Below are 27,893 nucleotides of genomic sequence, written 5' to 3' on the forward strand. Positions count from 1 at the left end.
TTGATTTATCATTAAAATACAGTCTATATTCATATATTTTTAAAGAACAATATTTTTTGAATTTTTTTTTTGTTACAAATATACATAATTGCAATATTCAACACTGATATCAAATTTAAGTATACAATTTTAAACTGATTATTAAAAGTACATTATCATTTACCTACTAAGAGATATGTAAGAAATATTATAGACAAATTACATTTTTTATTGGCCTTCCAATATTTCCTCGGGAATCAATTCAAAATGCATGATAGATCTGCGGAATCTCCTAATACATACATTGCTTCCTTTAAATTCTTTAATGAATCCGGGATTACAAATACAAAAGTTTGGAGCAGAACAAACTCCATTTGGACAACCATTTGGACAGAAGGCAACGCACTTGTAAAGTCCCTCGGGGCCAGGAGATTGCACATAACCTAAAATATATGTTAAAAAAAATAAAATACCGAAATGAATTATTTCAGTGTTGTCCACATTAGAAGAACAATTTTTTTATGAATGTTTTAATATAATAATAATATATAATTGTAATGGTTTTGCTTCGAAATATTTTTTATCCCTGTATATGTATAACATACTAATGGAAATAAGATTCATTGTAAATGATAGGAACTAATAGCTATTATAAAACGAAATTATATTACCTTTTTTACAAGCACATGTATTGGGAGCAACGCAGTCAGCATTTAGACAAGTCTGTGTACAGTGGGGAGTACAAATAGAATTAGTTGCTGCATCTAGGTTCCATCCAGGTTTACAAGAACACCTTAAAAGAAAAAGATTTGCTTTTACTAATTTTTGAAAGGTTATGTATAACTTATAATGGATCCAACAAAAATATCGAATAATTAATTTTTGGCAGGGTGTCGCTTAACACGCATTCTTCTGAAGTTCTGGGAGTATCAATATTACAAAAAAGTGTCAAATCAATAATTGCAATTTGAAAAATTTATATTATACAGGGGAAAATGTCCAATTTGTTTTGGCGTTATTTAACATTTTACAATGAAACATAATATACAGGGTGTTACGTTAAAAGTTACGTTGGGAGATTGTAGGGGATGAAATTCGAAATCTATAACCGGAAATGTGAAATGAAATCTTTACAGCAGTAGGAGTTTGACTTCCTGTCATTTGGTTAGCTACACTCCATCCATTGACGTAATGTTATTGCTGCGGATGGAAGACTGTAAACACACTGTACTACAGTAGTAGTCTACCTGAGTCTGTGTACAGAACGTTATTCACTTAATGCTTGTCATTCTTCAGTTCGGCCCTTCCATCAACTGGCGCTGTATTGCAAACATACAGCTAGTCAACTTGAGTCAGTGTACAGTTGTCTGCTAATCGTGTTTTACGTACTATAATTAATTTCTGACTTCATGGAGGGTAATTACAGATTTGGAGAACTTGATGATAAGCATTTGTGTTATGTTGAAGCTCGCGGGAATACCAGTCTAGCTAGATAGTAAATACCTAAAAAGGCTCATTTACATTTGTCACTTTTGATGATCATCTTGGAAGAATCATCCAAAGTGGTAAGTGTAAATTACCTATCATTTTGGTTTCATCCAAAGTATACACTAAAGATGAGGGATGAAGTATATTGACCCACGGCCAACCTTTGATGAAAGAGTCGTTCCCCGAAGCGATGATTCATCCAGAGTGAAGGCCCAGTGAAAAAGTGTAAACAGCCACTGTTCATTTCACAACCGCTAGTCGAATCTCTATCGTAGTTTTATTTTGTGTTTGCTTTGGTTGTTTTAATTTAAATTTTCCAGATTTTCTCTCGTTGAAATCCATGGTTTCACCTACCAATGCCTTTCAGCACGTTCAGTTGTCGATATAATTGAATTCAGTTCATGTATCAGTCCACGTGAAATTAAGTCAATTCCTCCGCGGATAATCTTTGCATTCCTTCCTGAACGATATATCCTGCCACCTGGTACTACTACTAGTTGTCCTTTTACAGACATGAAATAGGAACAGTAACAGTGCGCGGGAGGTGAAACCAGCAAACTCGATGAAAATTTGTAAACGAGGATGATTACCCTGGACGCTTTCACTCTAAGTGATTCACTTTGGATGTACATCAAAAGTGATACAGTGTAAATCCTGCTTAATGTATAAAATAGATTCGTTCATGTTTGAATGAATGGCGAAAACAACATCTTGATTTGATGTTTTGTTTTGAATCATTAAATTTTACTACATGAAATAACTTTGAAACAGTACGGCTTAGCTAAAATAGTTGTCGCGAAAGTAGGTCTTAAATTCTATGAGAAATTAAAAAATACAATAATCTAGAGGGGGGCAACTGTTAAAAGAAGTTAGATAACGCTCAGAAGAGATGGGATGGGATGTATAATCGAAAATAATTTTTGGAATACTGGAGGAGACCGTCAGTGAGGGTGTAATTAAACATCTTCACTGACGGACCAAAAAGGAAAGAAGATACAGGATGTGGGATCTATTCGAGATCCCTACACATTAGATATCAGTGGGCTATGGATATACGAGCCACCGTGATACAAGCGAAACTGGCAGGTATAACCATAGCTGTTAAAGAACCTGCCCGTAGGCAGATAACGGGCAAAAGTATTAGAAACTACACAGATAGTAGACAATCAATACTGATCTTGCATAATCGGAAGATAATTTCCAGATCGATATGGGAATGCCACCAAGTGCTGGTGGTGGCCTCAGCTACCAACAACATATCTGAATGCTGGGTTAAGGGACACTACCGGTGCAATGACAATAAAGAAGCTGATAAGCTAGCTGGGAGGGCATCGGGTCGTACTATATTGGTCCCAGTCCATGCAGTGTGCTCTGGCTGTCAGCACTTTTTGAAATGATTAAGGAAAACACCCACAAAGAGTTTAGAACACGGTGGGATGAAATAAACAGCTATAAATTTTCTAAGGAGTTCTTAGGATATCTCAGCAAAGACACAGCCAAAAACTACCTGGCTATGTCCAGAGTAAGCTTTCGCCTGGTGACAGGTATTTAGACCGGACACTGTTGGTTAAGGAAACGCCTCTATAGTATGAGGAAGTGCGAAACAGCTCTCTGTAGAGGTTGTGAGCAGGAAGTGCGAAACACGACTCTGTAGAGGTTGTGTGCAGGAAGAGGAGACAGTTTTCCATATATTCTGCGAGTGCACTGTTGTCTCGTCAACGAGAGAATCCGTGCTAGGAGAACGGTGGCCTTCTACGGCCTACTTCAGAGAGTAATGTCATCACCTTTTTCTCCTTGATAGGCTGGTTAACGGGTCAAGAGAGCTGATCTCTCGCTGGGAGGATGCAGAAGGATGTCAATGGGGCCTAAGTGCTGTAGCTCATACTGAGCTGCCCTCCAAACTATTCCAGAATCCAAAACCCTTCCCGCATTCACATGGTGTGCAGTATACCCCAGAGTCAGAAAGTCAAGCTGGTATTTTATTGACAAAAATGAAAATGACTAAATAACGTATGGTTCGATAATTTGCAGAATAAAGAAAATCTGAAGGATAATGGTGATCGTTTTCATAATATTCATGAAAAAGCATGCAGTTACAAATTACAGAAAAAGGAGATATCTATCCTAGTTTTATAAAGCAATTACTTTGGTTACTGTGCCAAAAATTATATCTATACGTAAATATCATTTAAATAGGACAAGGCTTTATAACATAATATAGTTATTTGGAAGAAATTAAACATTTCTGTCAACTTATACGCCTACTAACAAGTGTTAGCAATTTGGAAGGTAAGTTGCGTCAAATCATATTTTAGGGTCCCCTACATGCACCTGCCCTATGTCGGTGTATTTACGAATCACTCTGTACATTTAACAAAATTTCTGGTAAAGGTTAGTCTATTTTAATACATACCTATTTGGAGCAGTACACTCTCCATTTAGGCAACCTTTAGGACAATCCGGGACACAACCGTTTTGTAGTAGCTTATATCCCACTTTACAGGAACAAGTGTTTGGTCCTATACAAGTTCCCTGTCCGCAGCCACCTTCGCAGTGATATTCGCATTTCCTTGTGTCCTTGTTCACAGCAAATCTGAAAATATATTGAAAGAAGATTAGTGTAAGAAGATTTCCGTAAATAGATGACTGATTCTATTTCTATAATATCTATAAGTACGATATTTGTTTTCTAGGCGTAAAATATTGGTTGTCAGTTTATTTTTTATAGGGTGACTCGGAGCAAATTTTAGTTTTCAAACGTGATTCGTGCAAGCTCCAAAGGGGTTGTAGGAGGGCTACCGTTACCGGCATGTTGTAAATTCAAGAAGATTAATACCATGATACAAAGACTAAGTGATATGTTATTCTCGTGAGCTAAAGCCGGTTCGTTTGGAACATGACTTTACGCGGAGAGTGATCTGAATAGTCCATTAATAAAGTTTATGCTAATAGTTTATGATTATCTAATAAATAAAACATGGCTTTAATATCAAGGTAATTACATGTTTTTCGGCATTTTCAACATTATTCGGTACTTTCTGTAAAGCTTTTTCAGAATATTAGGTGTTTGAATTCTGATATCACATTTGGCGAATATTTGTAACTGTTTTATTAATCATTCGATGGCTCTTACTTTTTAAGTAATTTTTGAAGCAAATTACGAATATAGTGCGATGTTTAAAAACATAAAAATTGAAGTAATTCTAATGTTAATTATATGTTTACGTCCATAAGTTTCAACGCAGACATTATTTTTATGTTTTCATTACTTGAAAAATGAAAAGTATGTCATTTTTAAAGCACTTACTTTGGTTGTGTCTTGTACAGTAAAAACAGAATAATGAATTTTAACAAGTCATTACTAATAGTCAATAATGTCAATAATCACCACAGAACTCAAAAGTTTTATACAGATTAATCATAAAGACAAGTAATACAAATATTAAATTTATACTACTTTAGGAGACACACAACAAGTTAGCCAGTCTAGAGAGTATGTTAGCACTATTAACGGCACTGCTGAAACTTTACACAACATAAATTTATAGTACATGCATATATTTTTCTGTATTACTATTGCTGCAGCTATTATTATAAATTATCATATATTTTTCTTTGTTTTGCAGAATATAGCACATTTTACGTGTGCTTATGTCTTTCAACAAAGAATTCTACATTAGAAGATGTTATAGGATCATATGGATAATATTTCAAGAGTTCATTGGATAGGTACACCATGATTTTTTAACAATATTGATATTTTACAAATTTTTATTTAGTCAGTCAGACACATATATTTCTTTCCCCACTTATGGTTTCTAATATTAAAAAATATTCTAATGATTGCAAAATTCCCATTTTCCGCTATGTAAAATCGTTAACTTATAAAACGACTCGATCAATATGCACGTTGTTTCATCGACCACTATACCTTGTTTGTTGGAAATGAGTTGTATATGTTACTTACATTTGAAAACTAAAATTTACTCTGGGTTATCCACTTATGAAAGTCGTTTCAGCTTTAACAGAAGATGCTAGATGTCAAGAATAAAGAGAAAATTACTATAAATATACGTCGGTAATGCATCATCTTAAGACACAAAACATAAGTATATTCTCAGCATGAGCATATCCAAAGAGGGGTAGGTCTCCTTCCAAACCTTAGAAGAACTGAAAAAGGTTTCTGAAAATCTGAGAATGACGAAAAAATGTATTATTTTTTAATTATACGAATCTGTGCAAATAAAGTTAAATATGTATTGGTCTATATAATTCTTCTTTATAAAGTACAACACTATTTAAAAAAAGAGAATAAGGACATCAACATCTAAAAGTTACATAAGTAGCCAACACTTACCCTTTGGAACATGTACAAGTTTCTGGTCCGGTACATGTACCTCCAGTTCCACATCCCCCAGTGCAATGAGGAGTACAGTATTTACGATCAGCACTCTGTTGGTAACCAGCATTGCAGGAGCACATACCTGAGTTTGTGCAAATTCCATTGAGGCATCCAAATGGGCACGTAGGGATGCAGGTACTGTTGATTTTAATATAACCTCTTTTGCACTCACAAACGTTTGGAGCTGTACAGTTTCCTATAAAGATTCAGTGAATTCATGTTATTTGTTATATTAATTTGAATGTTTGGCAATATATAAAGGGCATTTTAAATAAACTGTGAATATTCCATGAAAATAATGTATAATATAATGAAGAAAACACAATATCAAAATGGTTATGTAATAAAATATATAACAATAATGTATAATTTTCAGAAAATTTATTAATTTTATTGATTTCAAAGATGCGTTGAACCTTCTAGCATAAAGGGAAAAAAGTTTTATGGCAGTACAAAACTTTTTTCCTTGAAATTCCTAGCTTTTTCCACTGCTCCAAAATCACTACCTGCTGGAAGGGTACAACCTCATGATTTACCTTTTGATTTCGAACTTTCCTAATACACTAACAGATCTTCTTACATTTCCTTCCATTAAAAAAGTGGCAAAACGTTTTATTTTAGAATTTTACAGTGGTGTTACCCCTTAAGGGAAAGATAGCTACTTAACCCTACCTATAAGATAATAGAAAACTCATAACGCTGAGTGCAAATATCGTCTTATTTTCCTTTTTTTTTGTTTAATTTTTTTAAGATAATGTTAATTTATTCTAATTATTTTAAATGATAATTTCCAATTTTTGCTCGTCCTGTATTTACTCAACACAGCAATTCGACATTTGCCACGGTTGCAGGTAACAAAAATTCACAATTTTTAAATATTATGTTATTTTAAAAAGTAAAAGGTTTTCGAAAATAAATTATTAGACAAAAGTTATCGCTATTGATGAATTAAATGCACGATTAAAATTTTGATATTTGTTTCTGGGACACATTTATGGTTTCAGGATACTTTGATGAAATTTAGAACAGACGCTTATTTTTTATCCAAAATATAGAAGTCGTTAAGACAATCTAAAACACTTGTTCTTTGAGAGTTTTTGTAGTCTTTGAAAGATATTTTTATTACAAGGTAGATGAAAAGATATTCGAAATCATATACATCGTCATTTTAGTGGGTTATACTGTCCTTAAAGCATTATATTTCAAAATTCATTGATTAATTAAATATGAATAGAAATGTACTGAAGGAAGCTTTTTGAATGTCACCTCTAAAGAAGCTTGGGTCGTATACCTAATAGAACTACATGTTTATTCCAATGTCGACCAAAGAAAAATATAGCTAGTCATATAGGTACGTCACAATTTTAAGGGTTTAAGAAATGTTTCTTACCGTTTATACATCCACCTTCGCAAATTGGTTCACATTTGTAGTAACTGTGGGGCACCTTCTCATAACCAGAGCAGCATATTTCTATTTTACTGAAGCCTGGTCTCGACTACAACAAAACATGTGAAAACGATTATATTTAATGTTTATATCATTCCGGAAATATAAAATAGGTCAAATATGACTGCTGCATTAAAATGTCAAGTTAAATAGAGTTAGATACAGCAATTAGAAGTCTGTAAAGTTTCTGCATCATACATATATCAAGAATAATTCATATACCGGGTGGTCAACTGAAAAGAAGGTTGAAATGATTTTCTGCTGTTAAACTCTGACATTTTTTATGTTATATTCGTGTTAATCGTACATTGTAAGTAAGTATAAAAAATAAACTAGTAACATAATTTGTAAGTGATGACTAAATGTGTTACTTTGAAATTGATTAAATAGGTTTATGTATTACTTTTGGAATTATTTACTTGTAGAATAGTTAGTTTGTTCTCTGTTCAGTTGAATATTTTTGCGCAATTAAAATATAAAATTTTAAAGAATATTTGAATAAACCCTTCTTCTTCTTCATATAAACCCATATAAACCCCATATAAACCCCATATAAAACCCATATAAACTTGTGGGTTAGTTCTCTTCAAGTCCCATAGTACCACGGCCTTATCAGACCTATTGTGCGTCCCACTGTTCAATTCTATTCAGCAAGTAGTTTTGTCATTTTTACAAAGTCCAAAAGTTTCCTTACCGACACTTCTCTCAGGTCTATGGGTTCCAGATAGGGTTTTTCGACGAGCGTCATTCTACTACGTGCAAACGGACTGTTTACACGCTTTAGCTTGTATAGATATTTCCTAAAGTGACAGTGTTGTAACACAATCAAGTGCATTTTCTGCAAAAACGACGCATTTCCCAATTTTAACTAGAGTATCTTTTTGTGTAAAATTATATTTATTATATATAAGAAAACTAAAATTCTCAAAATCTTACTTGTATACGACGTTCTGCTTTGAATGTCTGGCATCTTTTTTCGTAACACCCAGTATGATACATTTTTAATTTTCTTTACACGTAAATAATATAGTCACTATTTATTCACAAAATATCCAAAGGAAAAAAATAGAATAATCTTTATAGTCAAAGAACTGTTTTCGAAATATGTATTAGAAATAAATAAATTTAATTTAAAATTTTCAGATATCTCAAATACTTTATGCATAGAAAGTTTTATTGAATGAATCGCATTGAAGGGCAGTTGTTGAACAAAATATTTTAGTTTAAGGGGGCGATTTAGTATGTATATTTTTACCGTGTAACAGAGCTTCAGATGAGGACACAAATCATCGAAGAAACTAACATAATTGAATATTATTATATATCAATGTATTCGCAATGGTTCCCGCTAGTGAGTGAGATAAATTTCAATGCTCATGAGAACAGAAGAATAATTTAAATAAATGCCAAAGTACCTCAATTTTAACCATACTGTTAGTCTGTCAATATATTGCATTTACGACGGAACTAGGTCAGGCACAATAACCAAACTACTTCACTCACTAGAACGGACACCTAGGATCATTTGTATTTAATTTTTAGATTAATATTTATTAATAATTCTATAATTTGTGTCCTCGAGTAAAATGACAACATTTTACACACGACTCCATATTTATTTCATATTTAAACCAGAATTGTAGTGATTTCTATCTAAATACAAGAATTTGTAAGTATAATTAGTTTGTATACTCTGTCACAGGTGTCGCTACCCTTGAAAATGAAAGCGAAAACACAGAGTTGGCTTATAAAATGCGTGCTAAAATAAAGGATAATGGTCTAATATTATCTTTGATATATAAATATGAGTAATTTTTTAAAAGTACCTAAGTAATAAGATTTTGTAAAGCTTAAGTAGTACGAAAATATAACGCATAAAAAACCAATAATATGTACTAATTTTTCTTTATTAAGAATAAAGATTAAATTTTACGTACAGGATGTCCTACATAAAATCGTTATTTATGTTCTAGCCTTGGTAGCTTCAAAATAAATTTACAACTTAAAAATTAGTTTGGCTCAGGTAGATTTCTTTTTCAGTCTACAAATCAGTAGCTACTTACCGATAAGGAGGAAACCACTGGATATTTAATGAAAAAAGTGACCACCAAAAAAGTAATTCATTCTTGAATATGAATATAACTAACACAATTTTAATTTCATGTTGTCTTAACAATCAACTTATTTTTAGTCACATAGTGTAATAAAAAAGACATTGAATTTAAAATGTTTATTTTTTTAATTTCTTTTCTCGAGTTTCCATTAGGTATACCTACAAGTCGGGTCTTTACATTTCCTTTTTTGCCTTCTTAAAATGAACTAAATGCAAATATGAGAATAAAGTGATATTTCATTACAAAAAATATAAGTTTGATGTGGCGGGGAATTCCAGAACAAAATATTTTTCAAATATGCTCCTTATGTCCTATCGCGTTGCAAAAAATATATATTTTTGTATTTACTGTTAAAGCATAACATACGACATAGCGGCACTAAAACTTTGCTGCCCTGCGTTACTCCTCGATGTATACAGGGTGAGTCATTCAAGAGGCTCACCATGGGTGTTTCGCTTTTATTATAAGAGATTAGAGTTGTGTCGAGATAATTTAAACCGGGTCCGGTCTTTTCATTTAGACCTGGTCTTTTCAATAATTTAAATTTCGCGCCATTTTATGGCCTCAAAGCAGATTAAAATGTTAAATATTGACCCCATCCTACTTAGGTACCGGAAAGCTCTCAAGTTTTTAAGAATTTTAATTTTTAATTCTGTACCTAATATTAATAAATGCGTGGAGGCAAAGACATAGTTTGGAAATTCTTTGATTGCATAACTGATAACTAACCCTTTTTATACAAAACAGTTAAAAAGAGGGTTTGCGTTTAAACCGGGTCTTTTCAAATGGGTTTAAACCGGGTTCAAACCCTCAAAAGACCCAATCTTTTCCCATCTCTATAAGAGATTTCCTTAGGAACAAAATCAATAAGCATACCTCATGTCGATCAGAGCCTTATTTTCGGAGATATAAGCGAAAAACTGAAAAAAAGCAATTATTTTATTATATTTTGTTATAAACAATATGATGCTCGACCTCTACAAATACACAAATTTAGGCTTTTATTCTAGTGTACTTTTTATTTAATTTTAAACTCATAAAATTCGAGGTAGCCCCGATTTTTGAAAAAAAAAAACTAATTCGCCCGGACTACTACACTTGTTTTATTCATTATTCAATTCCTCAAAAGTCCTCAAAATTAAGAAATAAAAAGTTGTCATTCTGGGAACAATTGTTTATACAAATTTTGACTTTTTTTATGAACAAGTATTTGTAGAATAAGCTTTACAAGTCGATTTTTCAGAGCACTATATTTAATTTTTCCAATAAGTATTTCGTTCTAAAAAAGTTTTTTTTCTGTTCTTCATTAGTATTATTTTTGGTTTTCCATTTAAAAATTAAAGTAGCAAAAAGAATAGTGTATCTGGCAATTGAACTCAGATCCTACAACTGCAGGCTAATTATATTTGAAATCGCATTGTATTCGAAAGAAGCGCACCTGTTAGAGCTGTCAGCTTCGAGTCAGCCGATACATGTAGCGTGCGCGTACTCCCCAAATGCCTTCCCCTCTCTTGCTTAGTAATTGTCCAAAACAAGACAAATTTATTTAATTTTAATAAGCAATAATCGATGTAAAATTTCCCTGGGAACACGATGATGCAATTATTTTTTTGGTACTTGCCGTAGTTCAGGAGATATTTGCGAAAAACGTTATTTTTTACGTTTTTTTTTTACCTTTTGACCCCTTGCCTGACCACCTAGGTCAAAAATTTTTCGGATTCGGATTCCTGAGGGTCGAAAACATATTTGCGCCCAGGTTTGATCGACAGAGGAAAAAATGGAGGTTCAGCCTTCCAATGGACTAAATAGATACAATAATATTTTATATATATTTTATGCCTATACATATTATTCTCCAAACGTAATTAGTAGCAAGTTTCTATATATTTTAGTAATTAAGCAGTGTTTTTTAAGTTAATACGACTCGCCAAAGTAAAAAAATAATTCAGGTTAGGTATATATTTTTACTGAAAATAGCAGTTAATTTACATTATCGGATTGTTAATGTGAAAATATAAAGATTAGACTGTTGCCTATTCCATGTTATACCTGTTTTAAGGTCACTTTTGAAGAAGAAACTACATGTAATTTTAAAAACCGTATTTCTGCTTTTATAATGAAGGAATAGTAATTATAAGATTGTTTAAGCTTATTAACTAAAAATTAATGCCTACTTAATAAAAAAATATTATTGTCCTCGATAATCTATTACTGACTAATAAAATATTTACTCTCTTTCCTTATAAGATTGTATGTACAAAAATTGGAGCCGTTCCTGAAAAATCGGACGAACATCGGGTGCAGCGGAATTATTAGACTTGAAGCGTTGGCCGCTAGAGCAGCACCTGCCGGAGTCCCGTTTCGTGACTTACGCTGGGCGATATTTTTTGTACAAAATCCCGTCCTTAATGTGTTACGTTTGTGGAAAATGACTATCCTGACTAGAATTGAAGTACCCCTACAATATATAGTAAACAGTTTCAGACATAAACGGATTCCGAACTTGTTAGTTTTCCTCAGTATGCATATATCTCACTTACATTTACATCGAATATTTGTACTTTCTGTTTGCTTCTGTTTTAGCTGACATTTTCTTTGTTAAGGATTGTAGTAAATCGCCGGGAGTATCATAATACCTACAGGGATGCTACAAGCGAGAATTGGTCTCGGAGATGGCATACAAAATTCAAGCTGGTATTGAAATAAGGGGAAGATATCTGAATAACACAAAAATATTTTATTGTTTTTATTGGTTTAATTTCCTTGTAATTGTAATTATTTTAGTATTATTAACAGAGGTGTTTTTAAATAAATTATAAAATTATGTTTATTTTTTAATTAGAATATAATAAAAAATTGCGAAGTTGAATTGTAGTGTTTTAAAAAAAGTTTATTTAATTAATTATGTACTAGGTATTTCTGGATACAGAGATTTTTCCTAAATGATATTACGATAAATGTAATAGGGATTTATTAAATCAAGTAGCTTGCTTTTTTAAGATACTACGTCATCAATAGAAGCAGTCTTAGATTTTTTTTTTAATTTCTGCTGCATATTTAGAACAAGCGTAAACACATCATTTATTAATCATTTTTTATTAATACATTATATAAATTCTCACAAAATGTCCCAATATATAATATCTAAAAATTTATTCTAGGACTGAGTCGCTTTGTTTTTAAACCTCTCACTGGACAGCTGTCTCTTATTCTTGTTCTTGCACATATGTCGGCCAGCTGATACTAGGAACTTTCACACATGTGACCATAAAGATAATCCCAATAAAATATTTTGGTTAAATTCGTGTTAAGGAAAAAAATCGTACTTAGTTGTCACAATTTTTAGGTATCTTGAAAATTATGTCATTTAGTATACATGTTTTTTTTGTTTTATTATGGAACTCCTTAAGGATTACTTTATTTAGTTATTAGGTATTAGATATAACACAGATTTATGTTTTTATCCCTATTATTCATAAAATAAACAAGAAATCGTTTTATCGAATAATCATTATTGTTTTAGTTTATTATTCAATGTTATGGGCGCCTATTATATGTATTATAGGGGAAAATATCAAAATATATTTGTGTAAATTTATTGCAATAATTCATGTAATTTTCGTTTTTACTTTTTGAAAGATGTTCCAGGTATTACGAACATATTGCCAGTGAAATGTACTGGTTATACTGGTTATACTTAGGTTATACTGGTTATACTTAGGAAATAATTAATTTAATTTCAGTAACTCATGAAATAAGGTTGCAAGTCTGCATATCAGTACCAAATCAATAAATTAATATTCATATAAGTGATTAGTGAACTTTTCTTAAAAAAAAATAAATTGGATTAGAAATTAAGCATTTTCTTCGATACATATCCATCCGAGCACGAACGAATACGAGACTATAAAGGCTAATTAGGTCTTACTTTAAGCCGGTTTTACACTCATATAGAAGCGAGGAAAGACAGAACAAACGTCTCGTTTGTAGATTCTTCAGTTAAACCAAGCAGTCAAGGTCTTTTGAATACCATCCATGGAGAGTGGATACGTCAAAGTTTTTTAGTCTGTTTTTTTTTTTCGATTCTACTTCCCCGTATACTTCTGACTAAAAAACAAATCCGAAATAGAATGGATGCTTGTTTTTTTTTCATCACAAATGATTTCACCTGAGGGAACGAACGACGCGTTATTTATCATTGAACAAACATGTCCAAGAAATTAATGGAGGCAAATATTCTGTTCGTGGTCATTTTTAGTTAACTGAACAAGAAATGTTAACTTTCTTTAATAACTAAGATCTACAAAATAGATCTGCTTTGAAGAAAATATATTTTAGAGTAAGCTAGCCGAAGTAGAAAGCGGTGGAACTACCGTATAGCAAAAGGGAGTAGTGCGGGGGGCATAGGCCACTACGATACTCCTCACTAATAATTTAATACTTTTAATAAGTGTATTGTACAAAAACAACTTATAAATGTTTCAGGGTCAAGGAGTGTTAGGAATTGAAGTTGTGAATTTGAATAAGAAACATTTTGCTGGCGACTAAACACAACATAAAGGATGATTACAAAACTTGGATGTGGAAATACTAGAAACTAAAATATGACGATTGGGCTAAACATGTCTTTAATAATATTGACGGTTTAAGAATACATAATGAAGAAACTTTAATTATTTTGATTTTTGTAAAAACAAGTGGTAAATCCAAAAGAAAATCATTTTATATCTAAAATAAGAACTCATGTTTAACTCTTAAATGTTTCAATGCACTCCTCAAATTTCCTTTTATTAGATCCGGTTTTTCCAGATAAATTTATTTGTCAATTAAGTCTACGTCTGTCACTTACTTATGCAGGAAAATATGATAAGACAGATACATTTATTTATTATTGACAATTTAGAAGGACGTGGAAAAATAAGTTCTTTGGCTTGTTCATATTAGAACAAATGCGAATATATATCTGCAAAATCGTAACGATCGCATTTCTGTAGGCAATATTGTTGTTGATATAAGGACAAGTAGTAGTAGTAGTGAAAAGGGGCGGCCTCAGCCTTGCAATTAGGCCACAAGTGGGCCTTTTCTGCCTACCCCGCCGTTCCATCGCCTATCTACTCTCTACCTCTGACCCTCCTCGAACCTACCCGATGCCCTAATGAACGCCAGGATTTTGGTCCATGGAAGGTCTCTCACCTCAACCCCTTACATCTCTTCAGCACCAAAGACTTTATGTCTTATCCTCCCAAAAGCTGAACAATGTCATCCTAAGTCTGCAACGGATTGTCAAAACCCCCACCATTTTGTCTAGGGCTCTTCGACTATGGCTCAGCAGTCATCTCGTCTTAGGTTTGCTAGGTCCATGTATAAAACTATGGGCCTGCCTACATCCTCTATTTCTCCTCCAGTTCTGACCTAAAGTTTGATAGGCCCATTTATTAAGGGCTCCATTAATGCTACCTCGTGTGAATCCTAGGATTGGTTTAGGTCCCTGGTCAGGTCCCTAGATCCGAGATGAGCTAGCTGATCAGCCCTCTCGTTACCAGGGATACCCATGTGGTGTTGATATAAGGACAAAGTATTGCAGGAAAAATTCTAGGAAATTTTTGTCTTGTCATTCTGTATTATACTTTATAATAAATTACGTCAAATATATTACACTACCAAATTGTATTTTTACTATTAGATTTAACTAATTTTTAAATTTTATTTGTTGTTTTTCAGAATAGCGTCTAGATTTACACTTTTTACTCGGATGATTACCTGGTTTTAATGTGTCAATCTAAAAGTCGGAATCGAAAACAGTGAAAATGAGATCGCTAGAATATATTTTCCTGATTTTTTTTAAGTTTCCGTTTTCTCCATTTAACTTATTTAAAAATATATTATCTTTAAAACCAGATGTATTTTAGTAGACCTTGGTCGTCCACCAAAGTTTACTTTACTTTTTCAATAAATTAGAAATTACTTTGCTCGAACACAGTATTTTCCATCAATTAATTCGTTCCAGTGATAAATTAAAATAAAGTATGAATTAATGGTTAGATTGCTTCCTCGTTCGTCGTCTCAGCTGAATTAATTTGCAACGATAAAATCAACAAACGAAATATATGTTCTTCCTCTTTCTGTTTTATATCTTTCACTGAAATTTTCACTCTCCACGGATAGCAATCCAAAGGCTTCGATCTCACGTAGAGGCAGGTCTTCAGTAGCATCTACATTTTTAAGTTCTCACAAAATTTGGTTTTGCCTGCTACCCCTTCATGCACTATAAACGAGACATTCGTTCTGGCTTTTCTCGCCTCCGCGCGTATGTGTACCCGGCTTAACAGACGGTATATGATTCACTTGAACATCAATTCTGTCACAAAAAATTTAGTTCGAATGTATTTAAATTTAACTGAACATATATTTATATTTAATTGGTACTCTTTTATTAATGAAGAAAATGAATTTGAATAATGGGTAGACAGTTCAGTTGGTGCATAGTAGCCACAGAACAAATTTTTAGATCCAGAAGTAAGTAGTAAGTACAAATTGTAATTAAAATCGACGTACTCGAAATCTATTAGAAGAGTACCTAATTAATTAGTTTTTGATTATTGTGCTTTATGCTTAAACTGTTCTTTTAAAATTAAATAACATATTGTAAAATAGAATAGAATTTTGTTTAATTTATAACATATATTGTTAATATGTCGCATTGTAAAATACTTTAGCTGTAACTTTATATGCTACTTTATATACGTAAACTTACCCCATTTCCATGAAGATTGGCCCCATGTCTGTCCTCAGGGCTTAAAAGGTCCTGGGTTCTGAAATATTGTTTATATAATATTATAATATTAATACCTATATAATAATAATATATATGTATAATAATATAATAGGTAGTAGTCATTTCAATCATTCTGGTATCATCTACAAGAAACGTGATGGTAGTTGCCCGTAATAGTAAAAATAATATCATTAGCTGTTGAAATAACGGAAATAAAAGACGTTTTTGAATAGGGCCAATTTTTAGTAGAAAGATTATTTCGCAGTTAATGGAGATAAAGTAGAAAAATTATGGTTATTCAAAAAATTTAATTGCGTTTGCAATTTTAATTTAACAATAACAAAATACGAATTTGTACATAATTATTAATATTGTCTTAAAAAATAAAAGGGTAATTTAGTTTCAAAATTTGAATGGTTATGTTTTTGATAAAGCTCTACGTTCCATTAAAATGTATAAACTATTTTAACCTGTAACAGGGGTAATAAATTAATAAATTATATTTCTATTCTCATGTCATTGAACTTCATGCCAATTTATACATTTCGTATAGACATAATATTCTTTCTATAATTTCTCCTTAACTGTAAATTGTTTTAATTATTACGAGCACTTACGTATGTTTTATTTTTTATGAATCTTCTTCACGTGAATAAGATTTTAGCATTGATTAGGTTATTCTATATAAACTTAATTGCATTAAACATGAAGTTGCTATAATCATTTCGTATAATAATTTTTGATAAATATTTTAAAATAGCAGCAGTGTGGGTATTGCAGATAATTATTATTGATATTTGCTAATTACTGTTATGATAACATTAATCAGAAATGACATTTCTTATTGTTTAATAAACAAAATTTACAATATTTAAGTTAAATATGATAAGAATGTCCCCAATAATATATTTACGTAGATATGTCTAGAAAATGAAAAATAAATAAAATTTGTTTTGTTAGAAATCAGTTTCTCCTTGGGTTATGTTGATATTTATCATTGTTTATTAAACAAAAAATTATATGTCTTATATATAAAAGATATTATTAATTTTAATAGATGTCATAATGTAATTGATTTAAGTACTAACTTCTATTTGTCTAATACACAATGTTACAAAAGTAGGTTTAATTTTAAAGAACTATATCTTTTCAATATCCGGATATAATATATATAAATAAAATATTACGGATCGCTAAGGACGTATTTATTATTTACCAACGTATTTACTACAAAAACTCGCATAAGTGTACGCGCTGATCCATCAAAGTTTCACCATCTATTTTCGACGTTATTTCGACGTAGCAAAAAAGTTAAGGAAAAGTTATAGGAAACTCTTTAAAAATTCTGATACTCACATTGCGAAAACAACAATTCAGCACCGGGTTATAATATACGATTACTAATACAATAATACAGGATGTTACTGAAATAAATCCAAATTTTAACCACATATAGATAATACATTTTTTAAATTTCTATCTGCATAAATTGAAATGCCAATTGATTGAATAAGAAACAAAAATATGCGGAATTAATTCGGTTACTATTGAAAAATAATAAAATTTGTTATAAATAATGTTCAAAAGTAAAAAATGACAAACCTTTTGTGCTCTCCGATAATTATCAAGGAACACCTGTACACAGTATTGAAAATTTTCGTTCACTTTTGCCATGATTTTCGGATTTTTTATTCGTGCGCTTATTACCCCAATTGTATTGTAATTGTTTAAACCGGAATGGAAGTCGCACAGATTGAAATCTGGCGATCGGGCGGGTCGTGCAACTGGATCATTTCGACCAAAGTACAAGAAAGGACTGACTTAATCAATCTCTAATAACTTGGGCATTATGGCAAGGAGTATCATCATCAAGGTACCACATGTTTAGATGAAGATGATGGAAGAAAAATTAAAAATTACAACTTATTATGGCGAAATTATACCTCGACAGGGGTCTCACAGAAACTCTATTCTTGAATTGACAGAATCAATTCCTATAGGTAAGAAAATGACGTAAAAGTGCCGCAAAAACCTTAAGATTTACTCTTAATTGTTTACAAAGTAACTTGGCAAAGTGACGTCATTTTCTCGTAGGAAATAGTTCCCTCAATTCAAGAATCTAGTTCCAGAAAGCGGTAAAGCGTTTGAGCAAGTTTGACTTTTATGACGTAAAATTACTCTTCGCCATCTTCCAAGGCGATTTAATTGCTTTCAAACAGACATTGCTCTGATAAATTGCATTATTTTTATTTCTTTAATTCACAATTTTTAAGTATACTTAATAATATTAATATCGAGATGATTGTGTAGTATAATTTAATAAATTCGTTTGCAAAATATTTAATTCTTTATTTCGTATGACATTTGACAATGTCTGTTTAACTGTTTCATTTATAACGTGTCTGTTACTGTATTCTATTTATTTATTGAAACAATAGTCCTATTTATTGAAATTGCGGCTATTTTTTTATTCACCTTACGCTGCACCCATAATCAATGTTGTGAAGTAAATTTTGAATGACTTTGTGGTGTTACTTGAAATGACCTCCTTGCTCTATGGAATACTAAACTGCTATTATAAAAATAGAATACATAAAAATGAAGAAGGCCCCCAGAAATTTTCCTTATTATAATAAATATATTCAAAATATAAACAACTGTTGACTATAATTTATATAGGAAATAGGAGCAACTATTTTGTAAAATATATCCACTTTATATTTTGTTATAAGCTACACATGATTATTTTAAGCAAATACTAAGAAAAATCCCAAAATTTAATTGATTTTCTCCAAAAATGTCTATTTATTGTATTTGTATTTCTTAAACACTTCTGTTTGTTTCTTTTTTGTTAGGGTACCTAGTGCAAATAAAATTGCAAAAGCAACACATACAAGTAAAGGAAAAAATAGTACAAACTTGAAATAAAGGACAAACAGTATTCAAGTGCAGTCAACGAACACACACATTGTAAATTATGATATAAAATTATTACTAACCATGCAAAACACTTAACACGTCTCCATATGTGACCAGACTAAGGCAAACTACTAATAACAAAAGAGTAAGAGCCACAGGTGTAACAAATAACTCTTACTGCGTATACCTTTAAAAGCAAGTCAATCCCAAAATATATCTATATATTTTTAATTCTATAAATAATTTTAAGTATGAAAACTGTGGTCGAATAAGTGTTTGTATATAAATATTTTCCAAATATTACTGTCTATACTAGAAACATAGAGGTAGGTATAAATTCTAGAATTCAAAAGGACAATATTATTAAATTTTAGTGCAATAACGTATTTTTTATACTTTCATTCCATTTATAGAAGGCATTTTTTTTTAGAGTATACGTTAACTAAAAAAATAACGTTAGCGTTATATTTGGGTAATACGATATTTAAATTTTTCCTCAACAAGGGTATTAAAAAAATTTATTATGTTTTTTATACATGTACTTCTAATAATAATGAAGGAAATAAAAAGTGACATTTTTGATGGACTACCCGGTACCATATCAAGAGAAATAGGCCTTTAAATTATTTATATTAATTTAGATATTACACATATTTATTGGATTGCAACTAAATAAAACACATTTTTATAACTGACCATCACCGTAGTAAGTATAACCATTTCATAAATAATTCACCATTGTTAGTCACTTTCAAAACATATATATTGAATGAGTAATATCATATTATGCAAATTAATGCAGTTTTTTATAAAACCACATCTGCACCAGTATTAATTTATAGTCTTTACGCATATGAAGGATCGTGCCGTTTTAACGAATTTTTAAATTGTGTAACTTTGTGGTCAATTCTTCGAAAAAATCGACAAATAATACGTTTGTTCCGTGGATAGCACCGAGAAGGAGTTTCTGTAAATATGTATAATCCCTGTCCTTGTTTGACAACAAATTTATATTTTCATAAATTACATCGAAAATTTATATAAATAATAAAATTATCGTGATACGTATGACTACAAGCCACGCGGCAAGTAATTTTATTTGGAATAGCAATTTTATTTCCTTCACGTTGGCAATTAGGTAAATTTCGGTAAAATTAAAAATAATTAAAACAGTAAGATCAATAGTACATTAGAATACAACATTCTATTTTACCGACTGGTGATTGGTACAATTTTTCACGAGGTTTTATTCAACCAATCAGCGATCGTATTATCTTTGTCATTGTTCATTCTAAACGAATCATTTACCTATATTGGTGACGCTAAGATTTCGGGATTTTTAGTTGACAGTACCAGCCGCGCAAAATTGGTGGCCTAAGTTCGGCGGTCACGTAGCTTGTAATTATTTATGAGGGCCCTGTACCTCTCTAGTGGTTAACAACGTTAATTCTGTTTAGGTATCAAGAAGTATATCAGAAAACAGGTTCCGTAATACAACATATTATAGTAAATATATATTATATTATATTATATTATATTATATTAAAATGTTATAACGTCCCATTTTCCAAAATTTTCAAGTATTCATTAATTCTAACGGATAGTGAAGCAAGCTAAAGAATTTGATAATTAGAAATTGTTTAATTTCTTTTACTTTCTATAATATTATTTGGAAAATAAAATACACTAAGAAGAAATTGATATATATTTTAACATTTCTGAACAGCGAATACATTATTCCTAATTGTACGCTTCTTGGAAAATACAAAAAAGAAATACCAATTTCTGGAACAAGCTTTAAAAAGTGATTAATAAAAATATTAATGTTTCTGTGAATAGCTATTAGAACAATTTTTATCGAAACTCATACAGCGGTTTTTCCCGTAAATTTTAATAATGACTTAACGACAACCATTAAAACTACTGTGAAGATTAATAGGGTAAGTCCAAGAGTGAAGAAATTTTACACCAAAACTGAACTCATTAGTATTTCTTTAATACTTCTTAAGGGATTACCCTTAGTTAAATTGTGGGGAAAAATGATTATCCTTCAGAAGAACCAAAAAATTATATTCACGTTACTTACACCCATCAAGCAGTCTTATGACATGTTTAGGGTTTTATCGTGTTTATATATTGTTCAGATAATTCTTCATTTAAAACTTATTAACCTTTAGAATATGATATATCATCATATTTATAAAATGGAATTGTTCGAATTTTTATGACTAACTTCTCTGGTAATGACCTGTCAAACATTTTCTTTACATATCGGTACATCTGTTTGAACTTTAGTATATTAAAAATGGATACTCATTTTCGAATGTTACAAAAAAACTCATCATATGCAGTATTCAAGATTTTACTCAAAGTGTCATTTGTAGCTATTGGATGCAGAACTCGACGAAGTATTATTTCGGACAAAAGGAAAAATTAAAGACGGCCATTTTTAAAGTTTGAATCGTAAAGATTTTCATTTGCGAGCAGCTTAAAAAAACTAGCCATCATTCCCGGGCTTCCATATTCTTTGCGTTCTTTTTATGTTTATCTCATTTCAAAATCATTAATTTTCTTATCATATTCACATTTTCGTATAATTGAGGAAACGGTGACACTACAATAGAGGAGAATAATATAAAGCCAACACAATTATAAAATAATTAATTAAGAAGTTTCAATAGGCTCTAGAACTCTCATTTACAGTTTTCCATTCTCTTTCTTCACTTAAGTCAAGCCATATTTGCATTATTTGATGAATGAACACTTTATTATTGTGGAAAAGAGTGAAACTTGAGTTAAATTAAATTATTAGGCAATTATACATATTTGTAAAATTGAATAGATTTTTTAATTTCAATGTTATAAGAAATAATTGAAAAATGTAGGTAAAAATATATTAAAAAAAATTAAGTTACCGATCACGAAGCTATTGTAAATCACCTTGTTTGTTCATGTTAGTCAATGTTAAATTCGATTAAAGCCAACAAGGTTATGGACATAATATATACACCTCACAGTTATTCTTAGAAGAATGAGTACTTATAAAGTATAAACCTAGTTTCATTAAGATAATTAATAACAGATTACTTACGGTACTTCAAGTGTACAAATTCCATTTCGGGTGTCATTTTTGTTAATTGGCTTGTGTTGTTGCAATTCCGCAGCATCCAAGAAAATGAAAGTGCAGGACAAAAGTACACAAATAATTATTATGGTATCTCTGTTTCCCCACATTGTTGGTCTAAATCGTACACGGTCACTGCTAGCTAGCAATGATTTTTATTTCAAGCAGAGAACGAGAAAGCGAATTCAGCGGATGCTAACGCGATGATATTGTGTTTATCAAGAACTACCTACCTACTTCTTGTCATACCAGGCGGTCCAAAAACTTTGATGGATATTAATAACAAATTTTCTTGGATGGGCATAATAATCAATTCTAGGATAGATACAAAGTTCATTGAAAAATTGCAGAAGTGTTTACAAAGAACTACAATTTTTAAATTATGAAAGAAATGGGCTTATTAAACTGTTTATCTAGAATGATGTGTATAGCGCATATTAAAACTTTTATAACCAATATACAACTTTTATTAAAAAAAAAGCAATCATCTCCATACTCATTATTCAATCAGTTTAACTGGAAGGTGCTTAATACACCTTATGCATCTATGAAATAAAGGTTATAATGAATTACTTATACATTATTAGGTGTTATAGACTTTATATTCCAGTTGTATAGTAGGGAAGATTTGTTGTATAAAGACCAGTATCCGAATTTGTATATAACAATTGTATTAACAGAATTATTCGTTCTTATACTGAATATGTTTCCGTTTTTAACGTGTAAAACGCATCTTATAATGGTTAAGTGATCGTCACCTCTCGGTGCATAATCGGTTATGATCGTTGTTAAGTTATATTCATAGTCTTGTAATAATAATCATATGTCAGACCCGAGAGCGAAGTGCGCCGACTCAATAAGAAACCTGGCTATTCCAGCCGCTGATTTAGGGTTCGCCGCACGAGCTCATCCCTTCTAAGATTTCAGTAGCATGCTATGCATGAAGCAGAACGGTACTCAACTATCTTATACAGTCCACTTTTATTGTCCATACATGTTCAATCATTGTCAAAATAAACACACAAAACCACAACGTCTTTATTATCTTTACTCAAGAAGAGAAAATACAACAATCGTAAAATTTCCGACAGTCCGCTGTGCATCGACTTACACACGTCTAGTTTGATGAAAATGGACAGTATATGCACATGTTTTGTGGGATACATGATCATATCGCGTTGTGTGAAATGGAAAATTATTATGTAAGTATCTAACTGTTTTATGGCTTGTAATTGTTTTGTTTTTTCAAATGTAAATCTTGTCTAAATCTTAAAAATTATTATTTTGTAGGTCCTATTAGAAATCGCTGATGTTAAGTTTTACATAAGATGGAGGAACAGAAGGTTAACGGTGACAAAGAAGAGCATGGGTATAAAGTCAATCAACCAGAGGAAATAAAATTATATGGAAAGAAGCTCAACCTTTCTGGGGATGCTTCATTCTTAAGGTGGAAGAGTTATAGTGCAAATTCTCATGTAATACAAGAAAATACGGGTGCATCGTTGCTAAGAAAATAAACTGGACAGTTTTGGGAGCGATTTGTCATCATTTTTAATGCTTAAAAGTATGTTTTATGTATGTTTACATTAGAACCTTAGCTTGTAATTACAGTTATCCAATAAAATTTCTGAAAACTTAATGACATATGTTTTTAACTCATACAGAGTATACAACAGTTTAATACATTTATTATTATAAAACTTATAACCAGTACTAGATGTTCTAATAACGATATGGAACACTTTAATAACAGTTATTGCTATTATTTCGTAAAGGGTATAAAAAACGTTGTATACTAGTTATACAATAATTTAATAAAGAATAAGGTTTATAGTCACTATACAACTGTGCTAGCAGTACGCGTTTTATATCCAATATTCACCTGTTTAACTGTCACATATAGTATACAATGGTCTTATAATGGCGTATAGAATTCTAATAAAGAATAAAACGCATTTCTTTCAGTGTATATTATTAGTTATTGATGTATTTTTAAGTTACTTTTAATAAATCTAATTCAAATTAGTTCTAATTTTTTTTCTAATTCTCATCAAATAAAGTTACAAATTTGGTCATACTAAATGTGTAAATAAAACTTCATGTTAATATATATCTCTAATCGCAGTTACTTCAAAATTTATTTTTTTCTAAAAGTTTTAGTTTCATTTTGAATTTAGAATAATTTGATTTGATAATGTAGCATACTATACCCACAGGAATTGTGAATACATAACCCAAATTTTAGCTGGTAGCAGAATTTTTCAAAATTGGAAAAAGATTGCCATAAGCCCAATTGGAGACTCTTGAAAACGTTTTTTTTTAAAATAATATATTCAAAACGTTTAAAGAGAAACAAACAAGAAACTAAATTATGTGGAATTTCCTATCCCTCACATTTTATCCCTCACTTATTGATAACCGTGGATTAGAATTATTTAGTGTTGGATATTTACAACTTCAATGAATGTTGATTTTTATTTAACCAAACCGTTAGCTCAATTTATTTTGTCTCCGTCAAACGTCGTTTGTGATATTTGAGAAATTTAAAAAAATGTGTCGCATGATGTTCCTAACTCAAAAATAAAGTCTAGTGCATATGTTCCTACAAACGATTATTTTTTTAATGTGTTATTGTTGTACAAAGTAACGATTTCAAGTCATGTTTCATCAATACTTAACTGAAGAGACATTGGATTGAAGAAAAATATTTTTATTTGTTTCTTATTTGATATACAATTCTTATTAAAAATATTTCAACTTTAAAACTTTTAACGGTAAATAAAATTAGAGAAACTTTAATAACGCATGTTTAGAATGTTTGTATAAGTCACAATTACGTATAAAGATTGCTAAGTATAGCTATTCATTAAATTAGTCAGAATTGTTTTTAAAATTAATTCCTAAAAACTTAATTCACATTTAAATTATATAAGTATCTCTGATTCTATTCGTGGATTGAATTAATATACATGTAACTAATAATTAATAAGTGTATATTGTGATCTCTGTATAATCATTTATCTCAAGATGAGTACTACAATAATTATGAAAATGATTTAAAAAGTACGATTATTTTCTGAGCAAACCTCGTATACATCATAATAACAAAAATTCCTAGAACCTGTATCTGTATGTATCTGTGTCTATACCTGTATCTAGAAACATTTCGCTTTTAAGGTACACGGTTTTTAAAATTAATAAAAAAGTGTGATTTCTATCAAGATGCTAGAAACGGCAGTAAAAACCATGTTAAATATATTTTACTTTATTTATAGATAAGGTGATTACACGAGTAAATATTATAATAATTTTTTTCAAAAATAACTTGGTTTTATGCCATTCCTAGCCTTGTACTTTCCTATACTACATCTTAACTTTCAAATATTTTGAAAGAAAAATGTGAGCAAGAATTACTAAATTATTCTCTTAAACAATAATTTTGAATGTAAAAAAACTTATAGTAAGTACAGGGTGATTCACTATATATTGACTCCTCCATTAACTTTTTCGTTTTAAGAGTTATATAAAAATGTGACATACAAAAGTTGCACGATTTTTTATGCAGTTTTTGAAAATGGTAGTAGAAAAATAAATGAAGTCCAAACAAATTGGCCGAGGATGCTAACTTTGTTAATTTAATTGGAACACACTTTATATTTTTACATATTTGGATAGAACGTTCCCTGTCGAGGATAGTCATATAGGGTTTGTTGGGCCCATGTCTAGTAATAAGCGAGATAATATTAAAAAATGAAAAGAATGTTTAAGAAAATAAGATATCTTGTAATTGTTACACCTCTTTCAGGCATTTTTGCCTTTTTTCTAATTACGTAAGGATTTAGATTTAGTTGCAACATATTTTGACATATTGGACATTGATATAGTCCAAAATGCGTTTAGGTATTTTAACTAAATCTCATTAATTAGGCCTTGAGAAACTTATGGACAATGTTATATGGTAGGCCGTGACTGACAGGTAATGTTATGACAACATTGTTACTGTTTGACATTTTGTATTATTATTTCATTAAAATGGGTTACACAAGTTGAAATATTATAGGAATTAAAATAGAGTAAGTTATTCTCCAAATTCTATTTTAATTCCCAATAATATTTCAATCTTCTACTTGAGTGTAACCCATTTTAATTAAATAATAATCCAAATTGTCAATCAATAACAATGTTATCATGACATTACTACCTGACACTATCACGACCTACCATAGTATCACACGGTCTAATTACTGAGATTTAGTTAAAGGACCTATACGTATTTTGGACCATATCAATGTCCGACACATTGAAATATATTGCAACTAAACCTGTAAATCCTTTTGTAATTGGAAAAAATGCAGAAATGCCTGAAAGAGGTCTAACAATTACAAAATATCTTATTTTCTTAATAAAAAACCTTCTTTTCGTTTTTAAATATTATAATTGTTAGAGATGGACCCAACAAATCCTATATAACTATGCTCGACAGGGAACGTTCTTCCCAAATATGTAAAAATATAAAGGGCGTTCCATTTAAATTAACAAAGTTAACATCCGCGGCCATTTTGTTTGGACTTCATTTGTTTTTCTACTGTCATTTTCGAAACTTCATAAAAAATCGTGCAACTTTTGTATTTCACATTTTTTTAAAGCTCTTAAAATAAAAAAGTTAAAGGGGGGTCAAAATACAATGAATCACTCTGTACACACGTCAATGGACGATAAAAAATTAAGACTTTATGCCAAATTTGGGAGATACGATTTTTTTTTAATGTCGATATCTACAGCCTTGATAATGAAATTTTTCCTAACGTCATGATTATAAGACGTTTCTGGAAGGTTGGGTTGTACAATTCGTTAATAAAGTGTCAGAACGTGTTTTATTTACGCCCTGTATATTTATTTATCTATTTTTTTCTGCATATTTGTCTTAATTTTGAAATAGTAAAAAGTACCGACGATTTCTTTGCTTCTATATTTCTCTATTAACGTAATATACAATACATTAGTAAAGTAAAGCATAGATGGTCAAATAATTATAAAAGGTCAGGTAATTTTTTTGGGAAAACGGTGGGACGGGTCCATTTTTATTTCCTCTCCCTTCCCCCCTCTGTTTTTCTCACTTTTAAGCCATTTGTAATATCTGTCCATCTTTCTTGTTTTTTTTAAACAGATAGCAAGTATTTTAATTATTAAAAAAAAACAACATACCTACTTGTTGAAATAAATTCCTTTTCTAATTGGTTACCAAAGATTTTTTATAAAATTATTTATTATTATTTAATTAGTTACCACAGATTTTTAATAAAAAGCTTAATTGATAATTGATTCAATATCTATATCTTGAAACCTTTCGATCCTTGTTTATAATTATAAGTCTTTTAGAGTTTGAAGACGTACTTAATCAACACTCTGTATATGTTTTTAAATAATAACTGTTCACCTCTATTTAATTTTTTGAGTATATATTAATAGATATACTTACGGTACTTCCAATACACAAATTCCCTTTCGGTGGTTAGGTCTATGTTGGGCAGCATCTAAAAGTGAAAAAGTGCAAAACACAAGTACACAAACAACTACAGTTTCTCTGCGTCCGTACATTGTTCCGCTATAGTTCGTCCACGACCACTGACCTAGTAATGGTTTTT

General features: G+C 30.7%; 1 protein-coding gene across 2 annotated transcripts; it reads right to left on the reverse strand.

Moving 5' to 3' along the window:
• Positions 1-24: 24 nt before the first annotated feature.
• LOC108912934 (von Willebrand factor D and EGF domain-containing protein-like) lies at positions 25-27,893 on the reverse strand. Of its 2 annotated transcripts, none has more exons than XM_018718365.2 (7): positions 27,728-27,893; positions 16,185-16,242; positions 7,260-7,365; positions 5,825-6,065; positions 3,881-4,060; positions 651-772; positions 25-422 (listed from the first exon to the last, which is right to left on the reverse strand). In XM_018718365.2, the coding sequence occupies exons 1-7, from the start codon at positions 27,844-27,846 to the stop codon at positions 208-210; spliced, it is 1,041 nt and encodes a 346-aa protein (XP_018573881.1). In that variant the 5' UTR covers positions 27,847-27,893; the 3' UTR covers positions 25-207. The 2 variants fall into 2 exon arrangements, with proteins under 2 accessions (XP_018573881.1, XP_018573880.1); XM_018718364.1 differs by lacking the exon at positions 27,728-27,893 and adding an exon at positions 22,216-22,432.

The sequence above is a fragment of the Anoplophora glabripennis genome, unplaced genomic scaffold (genome assembly GCF_000390285.2).
Source record: "Anoplophora glabripennis isolate ALB-LARVAE unplaced genomic scaffold, Agla_2.0 scaffold698, whole genome shotgun sequence".
Lineage (NCBI taxonomy): Eukaryota > Metazoa > Arthropoda > Insecta > Coleoptera > Cerambycidae > Anoplophora > Anoplophora glabripennis.

What these genes read in the sequence shown, in the direction of transcription:
- LOC108912934 (XM_018718364.1), bottom strand. Translation starts at nt 22,358, where the DNA reads ATGTGGGGAAACAGAGATACCATAATAATTATTTGTGTACTTTTGTCC. An exon ending in CCAATCTTCATGGAAATGGG is followed by an intron (nt 7,366 to 16,184) that starts GTAAGTTTACGT and finishes GTTTTGTTGTAG; the next exon opens with TCGAGACCAGGCTTCAGTAA. An exon ending in CGAAGGTGGATGTATAAACG is followed by an intron (nt 6,066 to 7,259) that starts GTAAGAAACATT and finishes GAATCTTTATAG; the next exon opens with GAAACTGTACAGCTCCAAAC.